This window comes from Ranitomeya imitator, chromosome 1 (assembly GCF_032444005.1).
Source record: "Ranitomeya imitator isolate aRanImi1 chromosome 1, aRanImi1.pri, whole genome shotgun sequence".
Lineage (NCBI taxonomy): Eukaryota > Metazoa > Chordata > Amphibia > Anura > Dendrobatidae > Ranitomeya > Ranitomeya imitator.
The window spans coordinates 967,675,464-967,699,577 of record NC_091282.1 but is presented as its reverse complement, the minus strand read 5'-3'; the positions used below and the strand labels follow the sequence as shown (position 1 = coordinate 967,699,577).

General features: G+C 45.6%; 1 protein-coding gene across 47 annotated transcripts in view; it reads left to right on the top strand.

Annotated features, from left to right (window-relative positions):
- The window catches only part of ANK2 (ankyrin 2), a 732,820-nt gene that overhangs the window by 551,846 nt on the left and 156,860 nt on the right, over positions 1-24,114 (top strand). For all 47 annotated transcript variants that reach the window (XM_069743800.1, XM_069743822.1, XM_069743806.1 and 44 more), the window contains 2 exons: positions 4,165-4,263; positions 5,994-6,092. In XM_069743800.1, the coding sequence (XP_069599901.1) occupies positions 4,165-4,263; positions 5,994-6,092 (198 nt within the window). The remainder of the gene's footprint in view (positions 1-4,164; positions 4,264-5,993; positions 6,093-24,114) is intronic.

Here is a 24,114-nt window from a genome sequence, read left to right as displayed (position 1 = left end):
TAATAGTGGTAATTCCAAAGGAGGATAAAGATTTGGGGCAACCTGAGTCATATCGGCCAATTTCTTTTCTCAATATGGATGTCAAGCTTCTGGCCAAGGTGTTAGCGACCCGTTTGACGAGTGTTATCTCTAATCTGGTGCACTCAGATCAGTCTGGCTTTATGCCTGACAGATCTACAGAGGTCAACCTGCGGAGGCTGTGTATGAATTTGCAGCTGAAGTCCAACAACTGTGGCTAGATAGTTATTGCATCCTTAGATGCCCATAAGGCATTCGACAGTGTGGAATGGGGATATCTGTGGCAGGTGCTGCAGTGTATGGGTTTCGGCTCGCAGTTTGTGTCCTGGATTCGGCTGCTGTACTCGCGGCCGGTGGCTAGAGTCAGAGTGAATGGGGAGTTATCTCATACTATAAAGCTTGGTAGAGGGACGAGACAGGGGTGTCCGCTCTCTCCTCTTTTGTTTGCTCTGGCTGTGGAACCATTGGCTGCCAAAATTCAACAGTTTTGAGGTGTCTGGGTTTAAGTATGGGATAATTGAAGAGAAGATCGCACTTTACGTGGACGACATCCTACTGTTTCTGGCTGACCCGGCCGCTTCCTTGAGGGGTGCCATTGGGCTTATTGAAAGATTTGGCTCTTTGTTGGGACTGAGGATAAATTGGAGTAAGTCAATTCTGTTTAAAGTGGATGACATGGGAGTGAGCTTATGGAGGATGGGAGACTTAAGGTGGTAAATCAATTTAAATATTTGGGGATATGGATCTCTGTACCAGTCACAGACTTCCTACATAGGAATCTGACTCCGGTTTTAGGAGTTCTTAAGGCAAAGGTGGATGCCTGGATTAAGTTACATCTATCTGTGGTGGGCAGGGTTAATCTCATTAAAATGATTTTTATGCCTAAAATATTATATGTTCTTCACAATGCGCCAGTTTGGATACCATGTGGGAAATTTCGGCAGATTAACTCCCTTACCAGGAGTCTGGTATGGGGGAGACAACATCCACGTATCAGACTGGAGACGCTTCAGCGACCAAAGGAAGATGGTGGCTTGGCTTTGCCCAACCCTGAAGTATATTTTCTTGCAGCCCAGAGTCAGCATTTAAAGGGCTGGGCGCATGAGGTGTCGTCCAGTGCGGTACAGCATTTGATGGAAAAGGTGACGAAAAGAAAGTAATACAGTGTCTGGAAGATGGTTCCCTGGGGGCATTGGGGAAACTGTATCCAACTATATTTTTGATATGTAAGCTGTGGGCCAGATTGAAACAAATTTGTGGGGTTAAGGGTCTGACCAGGTTCTACCCGTTATGGCATAATAATAATTTACCGGAGTTTGTGGCATTGGGGGTATTACCAGAGTGGCAGGCCAAGGGAATCCACTACGTAACAGATAATTGAGCAGCGAGAGCTGAAATCCTTTTCCCAATTGCAGGTGGAGTTTGGTCTCAGGCCCTCGGGGGAATATCAGTATGCACAGATGAGGCACGCATTTGGAGCTCAGAACAGGGGTGAATGTATTAGAATCCAAGGAGATATAGTGCTGGAATATGTGTGTGGTGAAGGGACTACGAGGGGGGTTATTTCCACCCTAAATTAAGATTTACTGCATACAATCCTGTTGGGATTTCCGATAAATGCGAGATAAATGGAGTGGGTTCCACGGCTGTCACTGAGCGAACCGTATAAGCTGTCACTGCTCTATGTAATATTTAGAGTCTACAAATCTCCGGAAGTATTGTATAAAGCAGGTTTGCGTGCTGATTCTGAGTGCCCGAGGTGTAAGACAACAAATGCTGGAATATTTCATATGATTTGGACGTGTCCGAGACTGGCTGCTTTTTGGTTGGTGGTTTTGAGTCGTGTGCAAGGAGCGTATAGATGCTCGATACTAAGGGATCCGACGGTGTGTTTGCTGGGTTATGTAGATGAGATTGGAGTTGATAACACCCTCAAGATAGCAATTGCCAGATTCTTGTATATGGCCCGAAAGGTAATAGCACGAAACTGGATAAAGGATGAACCGCCCACAAGAGGAGAATTCCTTCAATATGAGAAGCAGGGTCTGACATTGGAAAAAGGGATTTATAAGAAAAGAGGGAAAATGGAAATGTTCGACAAACTGTGGTCTGCGTGGCTTGAAATGGGATAGAGGTTAGGTATAGGGGATATGAGAGTTGAGGGCCTGACTCGGTGAGAACAAAACATGGCGTATGCGGTCCTAATTGGGATAAAATCCATTAAGTATCATTGGTGGAAGTGTTATTAAAAGAGGTGAGCTGTCTTATTGGGGTGGGGAGGGATAAGTTGGGAATATTTGGGTTTTGATACTGGCAAAATATTGTTTTGAAAACAAGACTGTAATATGTAAAATTGCAATGTTATTCTTAATAAAAATCTATTTGAGTTAAAAAAAAGAATCCCGGTGGTCGTACTGAGCATGTGTGACCACTGGCACTGGACACTTGGGATGGATGTTCTGAGAGGGAATGATGAAAACACTAGGGTGCACCATAACAAGCAAGGATCATTTTTTCTATACAAGTTCAATTAAAAATGTGTTATGTTTTCAGTAATCAAAGAAAATGTAATAATATTAACGGATAAAAAGTATTTTATCTCTTACATTAATTTTGATGTGCATTGCTAGTATATAGTTTTCTATAGATAGTTGTGTCAGTAAGTAGCAAGGTTTTTTATATAGTGTGTGAGGCAGTGACTGGTGTTACATGTAGAGGTTGCTGTATGTTCCCCGCAGGATGCGCACAGAGGCGTATTGAGGCCATAAGAGGGCATTGCAATCACAGGTGTAGCTGTGGTTGCAATGCAGACTAAAGTGAGTATAGGTTTTGGACATGCTAGTTGTCCAAGGCAGATTTAGGGAAAACCTGCTCTGGGTTTTGGTGTTTTGAAACAGACTGCAGATGGTAGTAGTGCAGTCCGTTTAGTTCCTGGCCCGAGTTTTCCATGTGGCCCAAAGCCACAGGTTGCTAGTTAAAAACCCTTCTGTATAGGGTTTGGGTGTGTCAGTGTCAGTGTCAAGGTCAGAATAGTGTTTGGAAGAGTACAGAGCAGGAGGTTCTGCATTGCTCCACCTGTGTGATGCAACACAGGCCATAGGAGCCAAACAGCCAAGGGAGCTGAATAGCCTGGCACCCACAGCAAACACAGCGGTGCAGTCGCCCATGGTATCAGGTCTTGGAGGAGAACTGTCTTGTGCCTGACGGCAAACCGGAGGTAGATTGTCCTGTGCCCGGAGGAGGACTGGCGTGTTTAGTGACTGTAAGCATGAGGATATGGTGCCTGGCTGCGATCCGGAGGATATCATGACTGTGTAATGCTGTGAGTAGAACATTAATACGGTGGTGCAGTCACCCACGGCAACTGGTCTCAAGAGGAGGACTGGTGTGTTTGGTGACTGTAAACTGAAGGATATCATGTACTGTGTAAAGCTGTGAGTAGCACTTTAACACAGCAGTGCAGTCGCCCACGGTAACCGGTCAGAGGTGGACTAGTAACGGTAATCCAGAGGATATGTGCCCAGCTGCAATCCGGAGGCTATCATGTGCTGTGTTTTGCTGAGTTGAACATTAAGGGTATGTGCACACGTCAGGATTTCTGCCAGAAATTTTCCTGACAAAAACCGGACATTTCTGCCAGAAATCCGCATGCATTTTTTGCGGGTTTTTGCACGTTTTAGATGTGGGGTTTTTTGCGTTTTTTCCAAATGCATAGAATAGCGGGAAAACCGCAAAAAAAATGCAAATTTAATGAACATGCTGCTTTTTTTTACCACAATGCTTTTTTTTTCGCGGAAAAAAAACGCATCATGTGCACAAAAATTGCAGAATGCATTCTAACTGATGAGATGCATAATATATGCATTTTCAATGAGTTTTTATAGCGTTTTTATCGCGAAAAAACCTGAACGTGTGCACATACTCTAAAGAGACGTTTGCTTTGCATTTTGCTGGGTCACTGCCTCATCACTGCACAGTGTGCTACCGCTGGACTACAAGTGTCTGTATATAAAGCTGTATTGTATTATCATCTTTGGAAATTAGCTTTAATCTAGATATTAGCCATATTCTTGCCTTTCCTTTAAGTATCTGCATGAGCTGGTGTTGTGGGCTCTGGTGTTCAGTAAATGAGTCTCTTTTTTCCAGCTGGGCTACACACCACTGATTGTAGCCTGTCATTATGGAAACATCAAGATGGTGAACTTCCTTCTGTCTCATGGAGCAGGCGTCACGGCTAAAACAAAGGTAACGCCACATCTTTGGCCTCATCCATATCTCACACATGTCTGATATGAGCATGCATTGATGGTCCATACATGCGCCCCTTATACCAGAATGCTAAGATCCGTGAATCATGATATTTCTGATTATCAGCCTTACATGTGTTTTCCATTAGCGCGTGCGGTAGTGCTGTCCTCAGCAGAAATACTCTATAATCCACAAATGATAAGTCAATTAACATTGGCTCCCATCCCACATTTTATAGCTGTTGGAGGTCTGTAACACTTAGTACGTCCTCCTAGAATAAAGGAATGTGCCATAATGAAGACGGCATGTTGTTGCTCTGCAGGGTGCAGTGTACATGGACTTTTAGGAGATAGTTGTAGAGTAACTGAAACTTTCTTAAAGGGAATCTGTCACCTCTAAAAAAAAAACCACTATTTACCTGCAGATATATAGCGGTAGTAAAGGTATTCTGCAGGGAAACAGTGTTTACATCTTCTAGCAGGGCCTACAGCAAGAAAATGAAGTTATATTCTCTCTTCAGTCACTCGCTTCCAGTCATCGGGGCAGTGCATGGAGCGATTACAGTCACTATAGAGTTTTCGCACTATTATCGCTTCCGGGCACGTTGATTAACAGCTACTCTGTACACACGCTGCACACACACACTACACACACTCTAGAAGAGCAGGCTGTCAATCAGAGTGAAGGGGAGTGATTACAGTGCATTTTGCAATTAAGTGAATGATGAGTGCAACAGCCATCTGCATTGGCCCAATGACTGGAGGCGAGCGTCTGTAAGGAGAACATAACTCCAGCTTCTCCTTGCAGCTGCTGCTCCTTAAACACTATACCCCCTTCTGATAACCCCTACATCTCCTTGTAGATCGTGTTTCTGGAGGCGACTAGTGAAGTCCTCCTCTGTAAACACATTTTATTTACTATGCTTACTTAAACAGCACCAATATATTCCACTTTACATAGCTATCCCTGTCCCCATTGGGACTAACTATTTAAATTCCCTATTATTATTATTTATTATTAAAGCGCCATTTATTCCATGGCGCTTTACAAGTGAAGAGGGGGTGTACATAATAAAAACAAGTACACCAATCTTAAACAACACAAGTAGAGAAGGAGAGAGGACCTTGCCCACGAGGGCTCACAATCTACAAGGGATGGGTGAGGATAGATGAGGGTAGAGCTGGTTGTGATTGATTTGAAACACAAAGTAAAAAAAGTCGTAGACAACCTCTATAACCATCCCCAGGTCTTCTCTGCCTTTGCCCCAGTCTTTGTTGATCAGCTGCAGTGCTGACGTTACATCGACAGTGCTAATCCAATGACTGGGCTCAGCGGATCGGCTGATCTATACAGCAAGAGCCACTGAGCTCAATGACTGGCTGCAGCACTGTCAACGTTACCTCACACTGCACCTGTTCTTCAGAGACTGGGGCAGTGGTGGAGAGGCAGCACACGACCCAGGGAGGGTAAGTACAGCTCAAGTTAGTATTTTACACACGACTAATCTTGTGGGCAGAAAATTGGTGAAAGTGAATAACTCCTTTTACCTAAAATACTCCTTAAGTATTAGGCCGCCTTATTTGATCACTTTTGCCTGTTCATCAGATTTATTTTAGTAGAATATATTGTGTTAATAAATCCTGAGGCTTCTGAATTGACTAATTCATTATTTTAGCCATGCATTTTATGTGTAATGGCTGACATTCTTGCATTTTTTTGTGTTACAGAATGGCTACACACCTTTACATCAAGCTGCTCAACAGGGCCATACACACATCATAAATGTCCTGCTGCAAAATGGTGCAAAGCCCAATGCTACTACTGCGGTAAGCTCACAGAATAATAATAGGAAAATCCTCTATGTGCTGCACAAGCCATAGTGCCTGCAGAATGTTTCCTGGTGCCTACCATGTTGTGCCCCTAATAATACTGTAGTCTGTATGGCCTATAGACTGGCGATGTCCTGTAGTGGAGCTGGCCAGAAGTGCCTACAGTATATAACAGTGCCTGCCATGTTGTGCCCCTAATAATACTGTACTCTGTATGGCCTATAGACTGGTGATATCCTGTAGTGGAGCTGGCCAGAAGTGCTTACAGTATATAACAGTGTCTGCCATGTTGTGCCCCTAATAATACTGTACTCTGTATGGCCTATAGACTGTTGATGTCCTGTAGTGGAGCTGGCAGAAGTGCTTACAGTATATAACAGTGCCTGCCATGTTGTGCCCCTAATAATACTGTACTCTGTATGGCCTATAGACTGGTGATATCCTGTAGTGGAGCTGGCCAGAAGTGCTTACAGTATATAACAGTGTCTGCCATGTTGTGCCCCTAATAATACTGTACTCTGTATGGCCTATAGACTGTTGATGTCCTGTAGTGGAGCTGGCCAGAAGTGCTTACAGTATATAACAGTGGCTGCCATGTTGTGCCCCTAATAATACTGTACTCTGTATGGCCTATAGACTGGCGATGTCCTGTAGTGGAGCTGGCCAGAAGTGCTTACAGTATATAACAGTGGCTGCCATGTTGTGCCCCTAATAATACTGTACTCTGTATGGCCTATAGACTGTTGATGTCCTGTAGTGGAGCTGGCCAGAAGTGCTTACAGTATATAACAGTGGCTGCCATGTTGTGCCCCTAATAATACTGTACTCTATATGGCCTATAGACTGGCGACGTCCTGTAGTGGAGCAGGCCAGAAGTGCTGACAGTATATAACAGTGCCTGCCATGTTGTGCCCCTAATAATACTGTACTCTATATGGCCTATAGACTGTTGATGTCCTGTAGTGGAGCAGGCCAGAAGTGCCTACAGTATATAACAGTGTCTGCCATGTTGTGCCCCTAATAATACTGTTCTCTATATGGCCTATAGACTGGCGATGTCCTGTAGTGGAGCAGGCCAGAAGTGCTTACAGTATATAACAGTGCCTGCCATGTTGTGCCCCTAATAATACTGTACTCTATATGGCCTATAGACTGTTGATGTCCTGTAGTGGAGCAGGCCAGAAGTGCCTACAGTATATAACAGTGTCTGCCATGTTGTGCCCCTAATAATACTGTTCTCTATATGGCCTATAGACTGTTGATGTCCTGTAGTGGAGCAGGCCAGAAGTGCCTACAGTATATAACAGTGTCTGCCATGTTGTGCCCCTAATAATACTGTACTCTATATGGCCTATAGACTGGCGATGTCCTGTAGTGGAGCAGGCCAGAAGTGCTTACAGTATATAACAGTGTCTGCCATGTTGTGCCCCTAATAATACTGTACTCTATATGGCCTATAGACTGTTGATGTCCTGTAGTGGAGCTGGCCAGAAGTGCTTACAGTATATAACAGTGCCTGCCATGTTGTGCCCCTAATAATACTGTACTCTATATGGCCTATAGACTGTTGATGTCCTGTAGTGGAGCAGGCCAGAAGTGCCTACAGTATATAACAGTGTCTGCCATGTTGTGCCCCTAATAATACTGTTCTCTATATGGCCTATAGACTGGCGATGTCCTGTAGTGGAGCAGGCCAGAAGTGCTTACAGTATATAACAGTGTCTGCCATGTTGTGCCCCTAATAATACTGTACTCTATATGGCCTATAGACTGTTGATGTCCTGTAGTGGAGCTGGCCAGAAGTGCTTACAGTATATAACAGTGCCTGCCATGTTGTGCCCCTAGTAATTCTGTACTCTGTATGGCCTATAGACTGGTGATGTCCTGTAGTGGAGCTGGACAGAAGTGCTTACAGTATATAACAGTGTCTGCCATGTTGTGCCCCTAATAATACTGTACTCTGTATGGCCTATTGACTGGTGATGTCCTGTAGTGGAGCTGTCCAGAAGTGCTTACAGTATATAACAGTGTCTGCCATGTTGTGCCCCTAATAATACTGTTCTCTATATGGCCTATAGACTGGTGATCTCCTGTAGTGGAGCAGGCCAGAAGTGCTTACAGTATATAACAGTGTCTGCCATGTTGTGCCCCTAATAATACTGTTCTCTATATGGCCTATAGACTGGTGATCTCCTGTAGTGGAGCAGGCCAGAAGTGCTTACAGTATATAACAGTGGCTGCCATGTTGTGCCCCTAATAATACTGTTCTCTATATGGCCTATAGACTGGTGATCTCCTGTAGTGGAGCTGGCCAAAAGTGCCTACAGTATATAACAGTGCCTGCCATGTTGTGCCCCTAATAATACTGTACTCTGTATGGCCTATAGACTGGTGATGTCCTGTAGTGGAGCTGGCCAAAAGTGCCTACAGTATATAACAGTGCCTGCCATGTTGTGCCCCTAATAATACTGTACTCTGTATGGCCTATAGACTGGTGATCTCCTGTAGTGGAGCTGGCCAGAAGTGCTTACAGTATATAACAGTGCCTGCCATGTTGTGCCCCTAATAATACTTTACTCTATATGGCCTATAGACTGGCGATGTCCTGTAGTGGAGCAGGCCAGAAGTGCTGACAGTATATAACAGTGTCTGCCATGTTGTGCCCCTAATAATACTGTTCTCTATATGGCCTATAGACTGGCGATGTCCTGTAGTGGAGCTGGCCAGAAGTGCTTACAGTATATAACAGTGCCTGCCATGTTGTGCCCCTAGTAATTCTGTACTCTGTATGGCCTATAGACTGGTGATGTCCTGTAGTGGAGCTGGCCAGAAGTGCTTACAGTATATAACAGTGTCTGCCATGTTGTGCCCCTAGTAATACTGTACTCTATATGGCCTATAGACTGGTGATGTCCTGTAGTGGAGCAGGCCAGAAGTGCTTACAGTATATAACAGTGCCTGCCATGTTGTGCCCCTAATAATACTGTTCTCTATATGGCCTATAGACTGTTGATGTCCTGTAGTGGAGCTGGCCAGAAGTGCTTACAGTATATAACAGTGCCTGCCATGTTGTGCCCCTAGTAATACTGTACTCTATATGGCCTATAGACTGGTGATGTCCTGTAGTGGAGCTGGCCAGAAGTGCTTACAGTATATAACAGTGCCTGCCATGTTGTGCCCCTAGTAATACTGTACTCTATATGGCCTATAGACTGGTGATGTCCTGTAGTGGCGCAGGCCAGAAGTGCTTACAGTATATAACAGTGCCTGCCATGTTGTGCCCCTAGTAATACTGTACTATGTATGGCCTATAGACTGGTGATGTCCTGTAGTGGAGCAGGCCAGAAGTGCTTACAGTATATAACAGTGGCTGCCATGTTGTGCCCCTAATAATAGTGTACTCTATATGGCCTATAGACTGGTGATGTCCTGTAGTGGAGCTGGCCAGAAGTGCTTACAGTATATAACAGTGGCTGCCATGTTGTGCCCCTAATAATACTTTACTCTATATGGCCTATAGACTGGCGATGTCCTGTAGTGGAGCTGGCCAGAAGTGCTTACAGTATATAACAGTGTCTGCCATGTTGTGCCCCTAATAATACTGTACTCTGTATGGCCTATAGACTGGTGATCTCCTGTAGTGGAGCAGGCCAGAAGTGCCTACAGTATATAACAGTGCCTGCCATGTTGTGCCCCTAATAATACTGTACTCTGTATGGCCTATAGACTGGTGATCTCCTGTAGTGGAGCTGGCCAGAAGTGCTTACAGTATATAACAGTGCCTGCCATGTTGTGCCCCTAGTAATACTGTACTCTATATGGCCTATAGACTGTTGATGTCCTGTAGTGGAGCTGGCCAGAAGTTCTTACAGTATATAACAGTGCCTGCCATGTTGTGCCCCTAGTAATACTGTACTCTATATGGCCTATAGACTGTTGATGTCCTGTAGTGGAGCTGGCCAGAAGTGCTTACAGTATATAACAGTGTCTGCCATGTTGTGCCCCTAGTAATTCTGTACTCTGTATGGCCTATAGACTGGCGATGTCCTGTAGTGGAGCAGGCCAGAAGTGCTTACAGTATATAACAGTGCCTGCCATGTTGTGCCCCTAATAATACTATACTCTATATGGCCTATAGACTGGCGATGTCCTGTAGTGGAGCAGGCCAGAAGTGCTGACAGTATATAACAGTGCCTGCCATGTTGTGCCCCTAGTAATACTGTACTCTATATGGCCTATAGACTGTTGATGTCCTGTAGTGGAGCTGGCCAGAAGTGCTTACAGTATATAACAGTGGCTGCCATATTGTGCCCCTAATACTGTACTCTGTATGGCCTATAGACTGGTGATGTCCTGTAGTGGAGCTGGCAGAAGTGCTTACAGTATATAACAGTGCCTGCCATGTTGTGCCCCTAATAATACTGTACTCTATATGGCGTATAGACTGGCGATGTCCTGTAGTGGAGCTGGCCAGAAGTGCTTACAGTATATAACAGTGCCTGCCATGTTGTGCCCCTAATAATACTGTACTCTATATGGCCTATAGACTGGTGATGTCCTGTAGTGGAGCAGGCCAGAAGTGCTTACAGTATATAACAGTGCCTGCCATGTTGTGCCCCTAATAATACTGTTCTCTATATGGCCTATAGACTGGTGATATCCTGTAGTGGAGCAGGCCAGAAGTGCCTACAGTATATAACAGTGTCTGCCATGTTGTGCCCCTAATAATACTGTACTCTATATGGCCTATAGACTGGTGATGTCCTGTAGTGGAGCAGGCCAGAAGTGCTTACAGTATATAACAGTGCCTGCCATGTTGTGCCCCTAATAATACTGTACTCTATATGGCCTATAGACTGTTGATGTCCTGTAGTGGAGCTGGCAGAAGTGCTTACAGTATATAACAGTGCCTGCCATGTTGTGCCCCTAATAATACTGTACTCTATATGGCCTATAGACTGTTGATGTCCTGTAGTGGAGCTGGCCAGAAGTGCTTACAGTATATAACAGTGGCTGCCACGTTGTGCCCCTAATAATACTGTACTCTGTATGGCCTATAGACTGGTGATATCCTGTAGTGGAGCAGGCCAGAAGTGCCTACAGTATATAACAGTGTCTGCCATGTTGTGCCCCTAATAATACTGTACTCTATATGGCCTATAGACTGGCGATGTCCTGTAGTGGAGCAGGCCAGAAGTGCTTACAGTATATAACAGTGTCTGCCATGTTGTGCCCCTAATAATACTGTTCTCTATATGGCCTATAGACTGGCGATGTCCTGTAGTGGAGCAGGCCAGAAGTGCTGACAGTATATAACAGTGCCTGCCATGTTGTGCCCCTGATAAAACTGTACTCTATATGGCCTATAGACTGGCGATGTCCTGTAGTGGAGCAGGCCAGAAGTGCTTACAGTATATAACAGTGCCTGCCATGTTGTGCCCCTAATAATACTGTACTCTGTATGGCCTATAGACTGGCGATGTCCTGTAGTGGAGCTGGCCAGAAGTGCTTACAGTATATAACAGTGTCTGCCATGTTGTGCCCCTAATAATACTGTACTCTGTATGGCCTATAGACTGGCGATGTCCTGTAGTGGAGCTGGCCAGAAGTGCCTACAGTATATAACAGTGCCTGCCATGTTGTGCCCCTAATAATACTGTACTCTGTATGGCCTATAGACTGGCGATGTCCTGTAGTGGAGCTGGCCAGAAGTGCCTACAGTATATTACAGTGTCTGCCATGTTGTGCCCCTAATAATACTGTACTCTATATGGCCTATAGACTGGCGATGTCCTGTAGTGGAGCTGGCCAGAAGTGCTTACAGTATATAACAGTGCCTGCCATGTTGTGCCCCTAATAATACTGTACACTATATGGCCTATAGACTGGCGATGTCCTGTAGTTGAGCAGGCCAGAAGTGCTTACAGTTCATAACAGTGGCTGCCATGTTGTGCCCCTAATAATACTGTACACTATATGGCCTATAGACTGGCGATGTCCTGTAGTGGAGCAGGCCAGAAGTGCCTACAGTATATAACAGTGCCTGCCATGTTGTGCCCCTAATAATACTGTTCTCTATATGGCCTATAGACTGTTGATGTCCTGTAGTGGAGCAGGCCAGAAGTGCTTACAGTATATTACAGTGGCTGCCATGTTGTGCCCCTAATAATACTGTACTCTGTATGGCCTATAGACTGGTGATCTCCTGTAGTGGAGCTGGCCAGAAGTGCCTACAGTATATTACAGTGTCTGCCATGTTGTGCCCCTAATAATACTGTACTCTATATGGCCTATAGACTGGTGATGTCCTGTAGTGGAGCAGGCCAGAAGTGCTTACAGTATATAACAGTGCCTGCCATGTTGTGCCCCTAATAATACTGTACTCTATATGGCCTATAGACTGGCGATGTCCTGTAGTGGAGCAGGCCAGAAGTGCTTACAGTATATAACAGTGTCTGCCATGTTGTGCCCCTAATAATACTGTACTCTGTATGGCCTATAGACTGGTGATGTCCTGTAGTGGAGCAGGCCAGAAGTGCTTACAGTATATAACAGTGCCTGCCATGTTGTGCCCCTAATAATACTGTACTCTATATGGCCTATAGACTGGTGATGTCCTGTAGTGGAGCAGGCCAGAAGTGCTTACAGTATATAACAGTGCCTGCCATGTTGTACCCCTAATAATACTGTATTCTGTATGGCCTATAGACTGGCGATGTCCTGTAGTGGAGCTGGCCAGAAGTGCTTACAGTATATAACAGTGCCTGCCATGTTGTGCCCCTAATAATACTGTCCTCTGTATGGCCTATAGACTGGTGATGTCCTGTAGTGGAGCTGGCCAGAAGTGCTTACAGTATATAACAGTGCCTGCCATGTTGTGCCCCTAATAATACTGTACTCTGTATGGCCTATAGACTGGTGATGTCCTGTAGTGGAGCAGGCCAGAAGTGCCTACAGTATATAACAGTGCCTGCCATGTTGTGCCCCTATTAATACTGTACTCTGTATGGCCTATAGACTGGCGATGTCCTGTAGTGGAGCAGGCCAGAAGTGCTTACAGTATATAACAGTGCCTGCCATGTTGTGCCCCTAATAATACTGTACTCTGTATGGCCTATAGACTGGCGATGTCCTGTAGTGGAGCTGGCCAGAAGTGCTTACAGTATATAACAGTGCCTGCCATGTTGTGCCCCTAATAATACTGTTCTCTATATGGCCTATAGACTGGTGATGTCCTGTAGTGGAGCAGGCCAGAAGTGCTTACAGTATATAACAGTGCCTGCCATGTTGTGCCCCTGATCACACTGTACTCTATATGGCCTATAGACTGGCGATGTCCTGTAGTGGAGCAGGCCAGAAGTGCTGACAGTATATAACAGTGCCTGCCATGTTGTGCCCCTAATAATACTGTACTCTGTATGGCCTATAGACTGGTGATGTCCTGTAGTGGAGCTGTCCAGAAGTGCTTACAGTATATAACAGTGCCTGCCATGTTGTGCCCCTAATAATACTGTACTCTGTATGGCCTATAGACTGGCGATGTCCTGTAGTGGAGCTGGCCAGAAGTGCTTACAGTATATAACAGTGTCTGCCATGTTGTGCCCCTAATAATACTGTACTCTATATGGCCTATAGACTGGCGATGTCCTGTAGTGGAGCTGTCCAGAAGTGCTTACAGTATATAACAGTGTCTGCCATGTTGTGCCCCTAATAATACTGTACTCTATATGGCCTATAGACTGGCGATGTCCTGTAGTGGAGCTGTCCAGAAGTGCTTACAGTATATAACAGTGTCTGCCATGTTGTGCCCCTAATAATACTGTACTCTGTATGGCCTATAGACTGGCGATGTCCTGTAGTGGAGCTGGCCAGAAGTGCTTACAGTATATGACAGTGTCTGCCATGTTGTGCCCCTAATAATACTGTCCTCTGTATGGCCTATAGACTGGCGATGTCCTGTAGTGGAGCAGGCCAGAAGTGCTTACAGTATATAACAGTGGCTGCCATGTTGTGCCCCTAATAATACTGTACTCTATATGGCCTATAGACTGGCGATGTCCTGTAGTGGAGCTGTCCAGAAGTGCTTACAGTATATAACAGTGGCTGCCATGTTGTGCCCCAAATAATACTGTATTCTGTATGGCTTATAGACTGGCGATGTCCTGTAGTGGAGCTGTCCAGAAGTGCTTACAGTATATAACAGTGTCTGCCATGTTGTGCCCCAAATAATTCTGTACTCTGTATGGCCTTTAGACTGTTGATGTCCTGTAGTGGAGCAGGCCAGAAGTGCTTACAGTATATAACAGTGTCTGCCATGTTGTGCCCCTAATAATACTGTACTCTATATGGCCTATAGACTGGTGATGTCCTGTAGTGGAGCAGGCCAGAAGTGCTTACAGTATATAACAGTGTCTGCCATGTTGTGCCCCTAATAATACTGTACTCTATATGGCCTATAGACTGGCGATGTCCTGTAGTGGAGCAGGCCAGAAGTGCTTACAGTATGTAACAGTGTCTGCCATGTTGTGCCCCTAATAATAGTGTACTCTGTATGGCCTATAGACTGGTGATGTCCTGTAGTGGAGCTGGCCAGAAGTGCTTACAGTATATAACAGTGTCTGCCATGTTGTGCCCCTAATAATACTGTACTCTATATGGCCTATAGACTGGCGATGTCCTGTAGTGGAGCAGGCCAGAAGTGCTTACAGTATATAACAGTGTCTGCCATGTTGTGCCCCTAGTAATACTGTACTCTATGTGGCCTATAGACTGTTGATGTCCTGTAGTGGAGCTGGACAGAAGTGCTTACAGTATATAACAGTGTCTGCCATGTTGTGCCCCTAGTAATACTGTACTCTATGTGGCCTATAGACTGTTGATGTCCTGTAGTGGAGCAGGCCAGAAGTGCTTACAGTATATAACAGTGTCTGCCATGTTGTGCCCCTAGTAATACTGTACTCTATATGGCCTATAGACTGTTGATGTCCTGTAGTGGAGCAGGCCAGAAGTGCTTACAGTATATAACAGTGTCTGCCATGTTGTGCCCCTAGTAATACTGTACTCTATATGGCCTATAGACTGGCGATGTCCTGTAGTGGAGCAGGCCAGAAGTGCTTACAGTATATAACAGTGCCTGCCATGTTGTGCCCCTAATAATACTGTACTCTATATGGCCTATAGACTGGCGATGTCCTGTAGTGGAGCAGGCCAGAAGTGCCTACAGTATATAACAGTGCCTGCCATGTTGTGCCCCTAATAATACTGTACACTATATGGCCTATAGACTGGCGATGTCCTGTAGTGGAGCTGGCCAGAAGTGCTTACAGTATATAACAGTGCCTGCCATGTTGTGCCCCTAATAATACTGTACACTATATGGCCTATAGTCTGGCGATGTCCTGTAGTGGAGCAGGCCAGAAGTGCTTACAGTATATAACAGTGTCTGCCATGTTGTGCCCCTAATAATACTGTACTCTATATGGCCTATAGACTGTTGATGTCCTGTAGTGGAGCTGGCCAGAAGTGCTTAGAGTATATAACAGTGTCTGCCATGTTGTGCCCCTAGTAATACTGTACTCTATATGGCCTATAGACTGGCGATGTCCTGTAGTGGAGCAGGCCAGAAGTGCTTACAGTATATAACAGTGCCTGCCATGTTGTGCCCCTAATAATAGTGTACTCTATATGGCCTATAGACTGGCGATGTCCTGTAGTGGAGCAGGCCAGAAGTGCTTACAGTATATAACAGTGCCTGCCATGTTGTGCCCCTAATAATACTGTACTCTATATGGCCTATAGACTGTTGATGTCCTGTAGTGGAGCAGGCCAGAAGTGCCTACAGTATATAACAGTGGCTGCCATGTTGTGCCCCTAATAATACTGTTCTCTATATGGCCTATAGACTGGCGACGTCCTGTAGTGGAGCAGGCCAGAAGTGCCTACAGTATATAACAGTGCCTACCATGTTGTGCCCCTAATAATACTATACTCTGTATGGCCTATAGACTGGCGATGTCCTGTAGTGGAGCTGGCCAGAAGTGCTTACAGTATATAACAGTGCCTGCCATGTTGTGCCCCTGATAACACTGTACTCTATATGGCCTATAGACTGGCGATGTCCTGTAGTGGAGCAGGCCAGAAGTGCTTACAGTATATAACAGTGTCTGCCATGTTGTGCCCCTAATAATATTGTTCTCTATATGGCCTATAGACTGGTGATGTCCTGTAGTGGAGCAGGCCAGAAGTGCCTACAGTATATAACAGTGCCTGCCATGTTGTGCCCCTAATAATACTGTACACTATATGGCCTATAGACTGGCGATGTCCTGTAGTGGAGCAGGCCAGAAGTGCTTACAGTATATAACAGTGCCTGTCATGTTGTGCCCCTAATAATACTGTACTCTATATGGCCTATAGACTGGTGATGTCCTGTTGTGGAGCAGGCCAGAAGTGCTTACAGTATATAACAGTGCCTGCCATGTTGTGCCCCTAATAATACTGTACTCTATATGGCCTATAGACTGGTGATGTCCTGTAGTGGAGCAGGCCAGAAGTGCTTACAGTATATAACAGTGCCTGCCATGTTGTGCCCCTAATAATACTGTACTCTATATGGCCTATAGACTGGCGACGTCCTGTAGTGGAGCAGGCCAGAAGTGCTTACAGTATATAACAGTGCCTGCCATGTTGTGCCCCTAATAATACTGTACTCTATATGGCCTATAGACTGGTGATGTCCTGTAGTGGAGCAGGCCAGAAGTGCTTACAGTATATAACAGTGCCTGCCATGTTGTGCCCCTAATAATACTGTACTCTATATGGCCTATAGACTGGTGATGTCCTGTAGTGGAGCAGGCCAGAAGTGCTTACAGTATATAACAGTGCCTGCCATGTTGTGCCCCTAATAATATTGTTCTCTATATGGCCTATAGACTGGTGATGTCCTGTAGTGGAGCAGGCCAGAAGTGCTTACAGTATATAACAGTGCCTGCCATGTTGTGCCCCTAATAATACTGTACTCTATATGGCGTATAGACTGGCGATGTCCTTTAGTGGAGCAGGCCAGAAGTGCTTACAGTATATAACAGTGCCTGCCATGTTGTGCCCCTAATAATACTGTACTCTATATGGCCTATAGACTGGTGATGTCCTGTTGTGGAGCAGGCCAGAAGTGCTTACAGTATATAACAGTGCCTGCCATGTTGTGCCCCTAATAATTCTGTACTCTGTATGGCCTATAGACTGGCGATGTCCTGTAGTGGAGCAGGCCAGAAGTGCTTACAGTATATAACAGTGCCTGCCATGTTGTGCCCCTAATAATACTATACTCTATATGGCCTATAGACTGGCGATGTCCTGTAGTGGAGCAGGCCAGAAGTGCTGACAGTATATAACAGTGCCTGCCATGTTGTGCCCCTAGTAATACTGTACTCTATATGGCCTATAGACTGTTGATGTCCTGTAGTGGATCTGGCCAGAAGTGCTTACAGTATATAACAGTGGCTGCCATATTGTGCCCCTAATACTGTACTCTGTATGGCCTATAGACTGGTGATGTCCTGTAGTGGAGCTGGCAGAAGTGCTTACAGTATATAACAGTGCCTGCCATGTTGTGCCCCTAATAATACTGTACTCTATATGGCCTATAGACTGGTGATGTCCTGTAGTGGAGCAGGCCAGAAGTGCTTACAGTATATAACAGTGCCTGCCATGTTGTGCCCCTAATAATACTGTACTCTATATGGCCTATAGACTGGTGATGTCCTGTAGTGGAGCAGGCCAGAAGTGCTTACAGTATATAACAGTGCCTGCCATGTTGTGCCCCTAATAATACTGTACTCTGTATGGCCTATAGACTGTTGATGTCCTGTAGTGGAGCTGGCCAGAAGTGCTTACAGTATATAACAGTGGCTGCCATGTTGTGCCCCTAATAATACTGTACTCTGTATGGCCTATAGACTGGTGATATCCTGTAGTGGAGCAGGCCAGAAGTGCCTACAGTATATAACAGTGTCTGCCATGTTGTGCCCCTAATAATACTGTTCTCTATATGGCCTATAGACTGGCGATGTCCTGTAGTGGAGCAGGCCAGAAGTGCTTACAGTATATAACAGTGTCTGCCATGTTGTGCCCCTAATAATACTGTACTCTATATGGCCTATAGACTGTTGATGTCCTGTAGTGGAGCAGGCCAGAAGTGCTGACAGTATATAACAGTGCCTGCCATGTTGTGCCCCTGATAACACTGTACTCTATATGGCCTATAGACTGGCGATGTCCTGTAGTGGAGCAGGCCAGAAGTGCCTACAGTATATAACAGTGACTGCCATGTTGTGCCCCTAATAATACTGTACTCTGTATGGCCTATAGACTGGCGATGTCCTGTAGTGGAGCAGGCCAGAAGTGCTTACAGTTTATAACAGTGTCTGCCATGTTGTGCCCCTAATAATACTGTACTCTATATGGCCTATAGACTGGCGATGTCCTGTAGTGGAGCTGGCCAGAAGTGCTTACAGTATATAACAGTGCCTGCCATGTTGTGCCCCTAATAATACTGTACACTATATGGCCTATAGACTGGCGATGTCCTGTAGTTGAGCAGGCCAGAAGTGCTTACAGTTCATAACAGTGGCTGCCATGTTGTGCCCCTAATAATACTGTACACTATATGGCCTATAGACTGGCGATGTCCTGTAGTGGAGCAGGCCAGAAGTGCCTACAGTATATAACAGTGCCTGCCATGTTGTGCCCCTAATAATACTGTTCTCTATATGGCCTATAGACTGTTGATGTCCTGTAGTGGAGCAGGCCAGAAGTGCTTACAGTATATAACAGTGGCTGCCATGTTGTGCCCCTAATAATACTGTACTCTGTATGGCCTATAGACTGGTGATCTCCTGTAGTGGAGCTGGCCAGAAGTGCCTACAGTATATTACAGTGTCTGCCATGTTGTGCCCCTAATAATACTGTACTCTATATGGCCTATAGACTGGCGATGTCCTGTAGTGGAGCAGGCCAGAAGTGCTTACAGTATATAACAGTGCCTGCCATGTTGTGCCCCTAATAATACTGTACTCTATATGGCCTATAGACTGGCGATGTCCTGTAGTGGAGCAGGCCAGAAGTGCTTACAGTATATAACAGTGTCTGCCATGTTGTGCCCCTAATAATACTGTACTCTGTATGGCCTATAGACTGGTGATGTCCTGTAGTGGAGCAGGCCAGAAGTGCTTACAGTATATAACAGTGCCTGCCATGTTGTGCCCCTAATAATACTGTACTCTATATGGCCTATAGACTGGTGATGTCCTGTAGTGGAGCAGGCCAGAAGTGCTTACAGTATATAACAGTGCCTGCCATGTTGTACCCCTAATAATACTGTACTCTGTATGGCCTATAGACTGGCGATGTCCTGTAGTGGAGCTGGCCAGAAGTGCTTACAGTATATAACAGTGCCTGCCATGTTGTGCCCCTAATAATACTGTCCTCTGTATGGCCTATAGACTGGTGATGTCCTGTAGTGGAGCTGGCCAGAAGTGCTTACAGTATATAACAGTGCCTGCCATGTTGTGCCCCTAATAATACTGTACTCTGTATGGCCTATAGACTGGTGATGTCCTGTAGTGGAGCAGGCCAGAAGTGCCTACAGTATATAACAGTGCCTGCCATGTTGTGCCCCTATTAATACTGTACTCTGTATGGCCTATAGACTGGCGATGTCCTGTAGTGGAGCAGGCCAGAAGTGCTTACAGTATATAACAGTGTCTGCCATGTTGTGCCCCTGATAATACTGTACTCTATATGGCCTATAGACTGGTGATGTCCTGTAGTGGAGCAGGCCAGAAGTGCTGACAGTATATAACAGTGCCTGCCATGTTGTGCCCCTGATAACACTGTACTCTATATGGCCTATAGACTGGCGACGTCCTGTAGTGGAGCAGGCCAGAAGTGCTTACAGTATATAACAGTGCCTGCCATGTTGTGCCCCTGATAACACTGTACTCTATATGGCCTATAGACTGGCGATGTCCTGTAGTGGAGCAGGCCAGAAGTGCTTACAGTATATAACAGTGCCTGCCATGTTGTGCCCCTAATAATACTGTACTCTTTATGGCCTATAGACTGGCGATGTCCTGTAGTGGAGCTGGCCAGAAGTGCTTACAGTATATAACAGTGCCTGCCATGTTGTGCCCCTAATAATACTGTTCTCTATATGGCCTATAGACTGGTGATGTCCTGTAGTGGAGCAGGCCAGAAGTGCTTACAGTATATAACAGTGCCTGCCATGTTGTGCCCCTGATCACACTGTACTCTATATGGCCTATAGACTGGCGATGTCCTGTAGTGGAGCAGGCCAGAAGTGCTGACAGTATATAACAGTGCCTGCCATGTTGTGCCCCTAATAATACTGTACTCTGTATGGCCTATAGACTGGTGATGTCCTGTAGTGGAGCTGTCCAGAAGTGCTTACAGTATATAACAGTGCCTGCCATGTTGTGCCCCTAATAATACTGTACTCTGTATGGCCTATAGACTGGCGATGTCCTGTAGTGGAGCTGGCCAGAAGTGCTTACAGTATATAACAGTGTCTGCCATGTTGTGCCCCTAATAATACTGTACTCTATATGGCCTATAGACTGGCGATGTCCTGTAGTGGAGCTGTCCAGAAGTGCTTACAGTATATAACAGTGTCTGCCATGTTGTGCCCCTAATAATACTGTACTCTATATGGCCTATAGACTGGCGATGTCCTGTAGTGGAGCTGTCCAGAAGTGCTTACAGTATATAACAGTGTCTGCCATGTTGTGCCCCTAATAATACTGTACTCTGTATGGCCTATAGACTGGCGATGTCCTGTAGTGGAGCTGGCCAGAAGTGCTTACAGTATATGACAGTGTCTGCCATGTTGTGCCCCTAATAATACTGTCCTCTGTATGGCCTATAGACTGGCGATGTCCTGTAGTGGAGCAGGCCAGAAGTGCTTACAGTATATAACAGTGCCTGCCATGTTGTGCCCCTAATAATACTGTACTCTATATGGCCTATAGACTGGCGATGTCCTGTAGTGGAGCTGTCCAGAAGTGCTTACAGTATATAACAGTGGCTGCCATGTTGTGCCCCAAATAATACTGTATTCTGTATGGCTTATAGACTGGCGATGTCCTGTAGTGGAGCTGTCCAGAAGTGCTTACAGTATATAACAGTGTCTGCCATGTTGTGCCCCAAATAATTCTGTACTCTGTATGGCCTTTAGACTGGTGATGTCCTGTAGTGGAGCAGGCCAGAAGTGCTTACAGTATATAACAGTGTCTGCCATGTTGTGCCCCTAATAATACTGTACTCTATATGGCCTATAGACTGGTGATGTCCTGTAGTGGAGCAGGCCAGAAGTGCTTACAGTATATAACAGTGTCTGCCATGTTGTGCCCCTAATAATAGTGTACTCTATATGGCCTATAGACTGGTGATGTCCTGTAGTGGAGCAGGCCAGAAGTGCTTACAGTATATAACAGTGTCTGCCATGTTGTGCCCCTAATAATACTGTACTCTATATGGCCTATAGACTGGCGATGTCCTGTAGTGGAGCAGGCCAGAAGTGCTTACAGTATATAACAGTGTCTGCCATGTTGTGCCCCTAATAATAGTGTACTCTGTATGGCCTATAGACTGGTGATGTCCTGTAGTGGAGCTGGCCAGAAGTGCTTACAGTATATAACAGTGTCTGCCATGTTGTGCCCCTAATAATACTGTACTCTATATGGCCTATAGACTGGCGATGTCCTGTAGTGGAGCAGGCCAGAAGTGCTTACAGTATATAACAGTGTCTGCCATGTTGTGCCCCTAGTAATACTGTACTCTATGTGGCCTATAGACTGTTGATGTCCTGTAGTGGAGCTGGACAGAAGTGCTTACAGTATATAACAGTGTCTGCCATGTTGTGCCCCTAGTAATACTGTACTCTATATGGCCTATAGACTGGCGATGTCCTGTAGTGGAGCAGGCCAGAAGTGCTTACAGTATATAACAGTGTCTGCCATGTTGTGCCCCTAGTAATACTGTACTCTATATGGCCTATAGACTGGCGATGTCCTGTAGTGGAGCAGGCCAGAAGTGCTTACAGTATATAACAGTGCCTGCCATGTTGTGCCCCTAATAATACTGTACTCTATATGGCCTATAGACTGGCGATGTCCTGTAGTGGAGCAGGCCAGAAGTGCTTACAGTATATAACAGGGTCTGCCATGTTGTGCCCCTGATAATACTGTACTCTGTATGGCCTATAGACTGGTGATGTCCTGTAGTGGAGCAGGCCAGAAGTGCTTACAGTATATAACAGGGTCTGCCATGTTGTGCCCCTGATAATACTGTACTCTGTATGGCCTATAGACTGGTGATGTCCTGTAGTGGAGCAGGCCAGAAGTGCTGACAGTATATAACAGTGCCTGCCATGTTGTGCCCCTGATAACACTGTACTCTATATGGCCTATAGACTGGCGATGTCCTGTAGTGGAGCAGGCCAGAAGTGCTTACAGTATATAACAGTGCCTGCCATGTTGTGCCCCTAATAATACTGTCCTCTGTATGGCCTATAGACTGGTGATGTCCTGTAGTGGAGCTGGCCAGAAGTGCTTACAGTATATAACAGTGCCTGCCATGTTGTGCCCCTAGTAATACTGTACTCTGTATGGCCTATAGACTGGTGATGTCCTGTAGTGGAGCAGGCCAGAAGTGCCTACAGTATATAACAGTGCCTGCCATGTTGTGCCCCTAATAATACTGTACTCTGTATGGCCTATAGACTGGCGATGTCCTGTAGTGGAGCAGGCCAGAAGTGCTTACAGTATATAACAGTGTCTGCCATGTTGTGCCCCTAATAATACTGTACTCTATATGGCCTATAGACTTGCGATGTCCTGTAGTGGAGCTGGCCAGAAGTGCTTACAGTATATAACAGTGCCTGCCATGTTGTGCCCCTAATAATACTGTACACTATATGGCCTATAGACTGGCGATGTCCTGTAGTGGAGCAGGCCAGAAGTGCTGACAGTATATAACAGTGCCTGCCATGTTGTGCCCCTAATAATACTGTACACTATATGGCCTATAGACTGGCGATGTCCTGTAGTGGAGCAGGCCAGAAGTGCTTACAGTATATAACAGTGGCTGCCATGTTGTGCCCCTAATAATACTGTACTCTGTATGGCCTATAGACTGGTGGTCTCCTGTAGTGGAGCAGGCCAGAAGTGCTTACAGTATATTACAGTGTCTGCCATGTTGTGCCCCTAATAATACTGTACTCTATATGGCCTATAGACTGGCGATGTCCTGTAGTGGAGCAGGCCAGAAGTGCTGACAGTATATAACAGTGCCTGCCATGTTGTGCCCCTAATAATACTGTACTCTGTATGGCCTATAGACTGGCGATGTCCTGTAGTGGAGCTGGCCAGAAGTGCTTACAGTATATAACAGTGTCTGCCATGTTGTGCCCCTAATAATACTGTACTCTATATGGCCTATAGACTGGCGATGTCCTGTAGTGGAGCTGTCCAGAAGTGCTTACAGTATATAACAGTGTATGCCATGTTGTGCCCCTAATAATACTGTACTCTGTATGGCCTATAGACTGGTGATGTCCTGTAGTGGAGCTGGCCAGAAGTGCCTACAGTATATTACAGTGTCTGCCATGTTGTGCCCCTAATAATACTGTACTCTATATGGCCTATAGACTGGCGATGTCCTGTAGTGGAGCAGGCCAGAAGTGCTGACAGTATATAACAGTGCCTGCCATGTTGTGCCCCTAATAATACTGTACTCTGTATGGCCTATAGACTGGTGATGTCCTGTAGTGGAGCTGTCCAGAAGTGCTTACAGTATATAACAGTGCCTGCCATGTTGTGCCCCTAATAATACTGTATTCTGTATGGCCTATAGACTGGCGATGTCCTGTAGTGGAGCTGGCCAGAAGTGCTTACAGTATATAACAGTGTCTGCCATGTTGTGCCCCTAATAATACTGTACT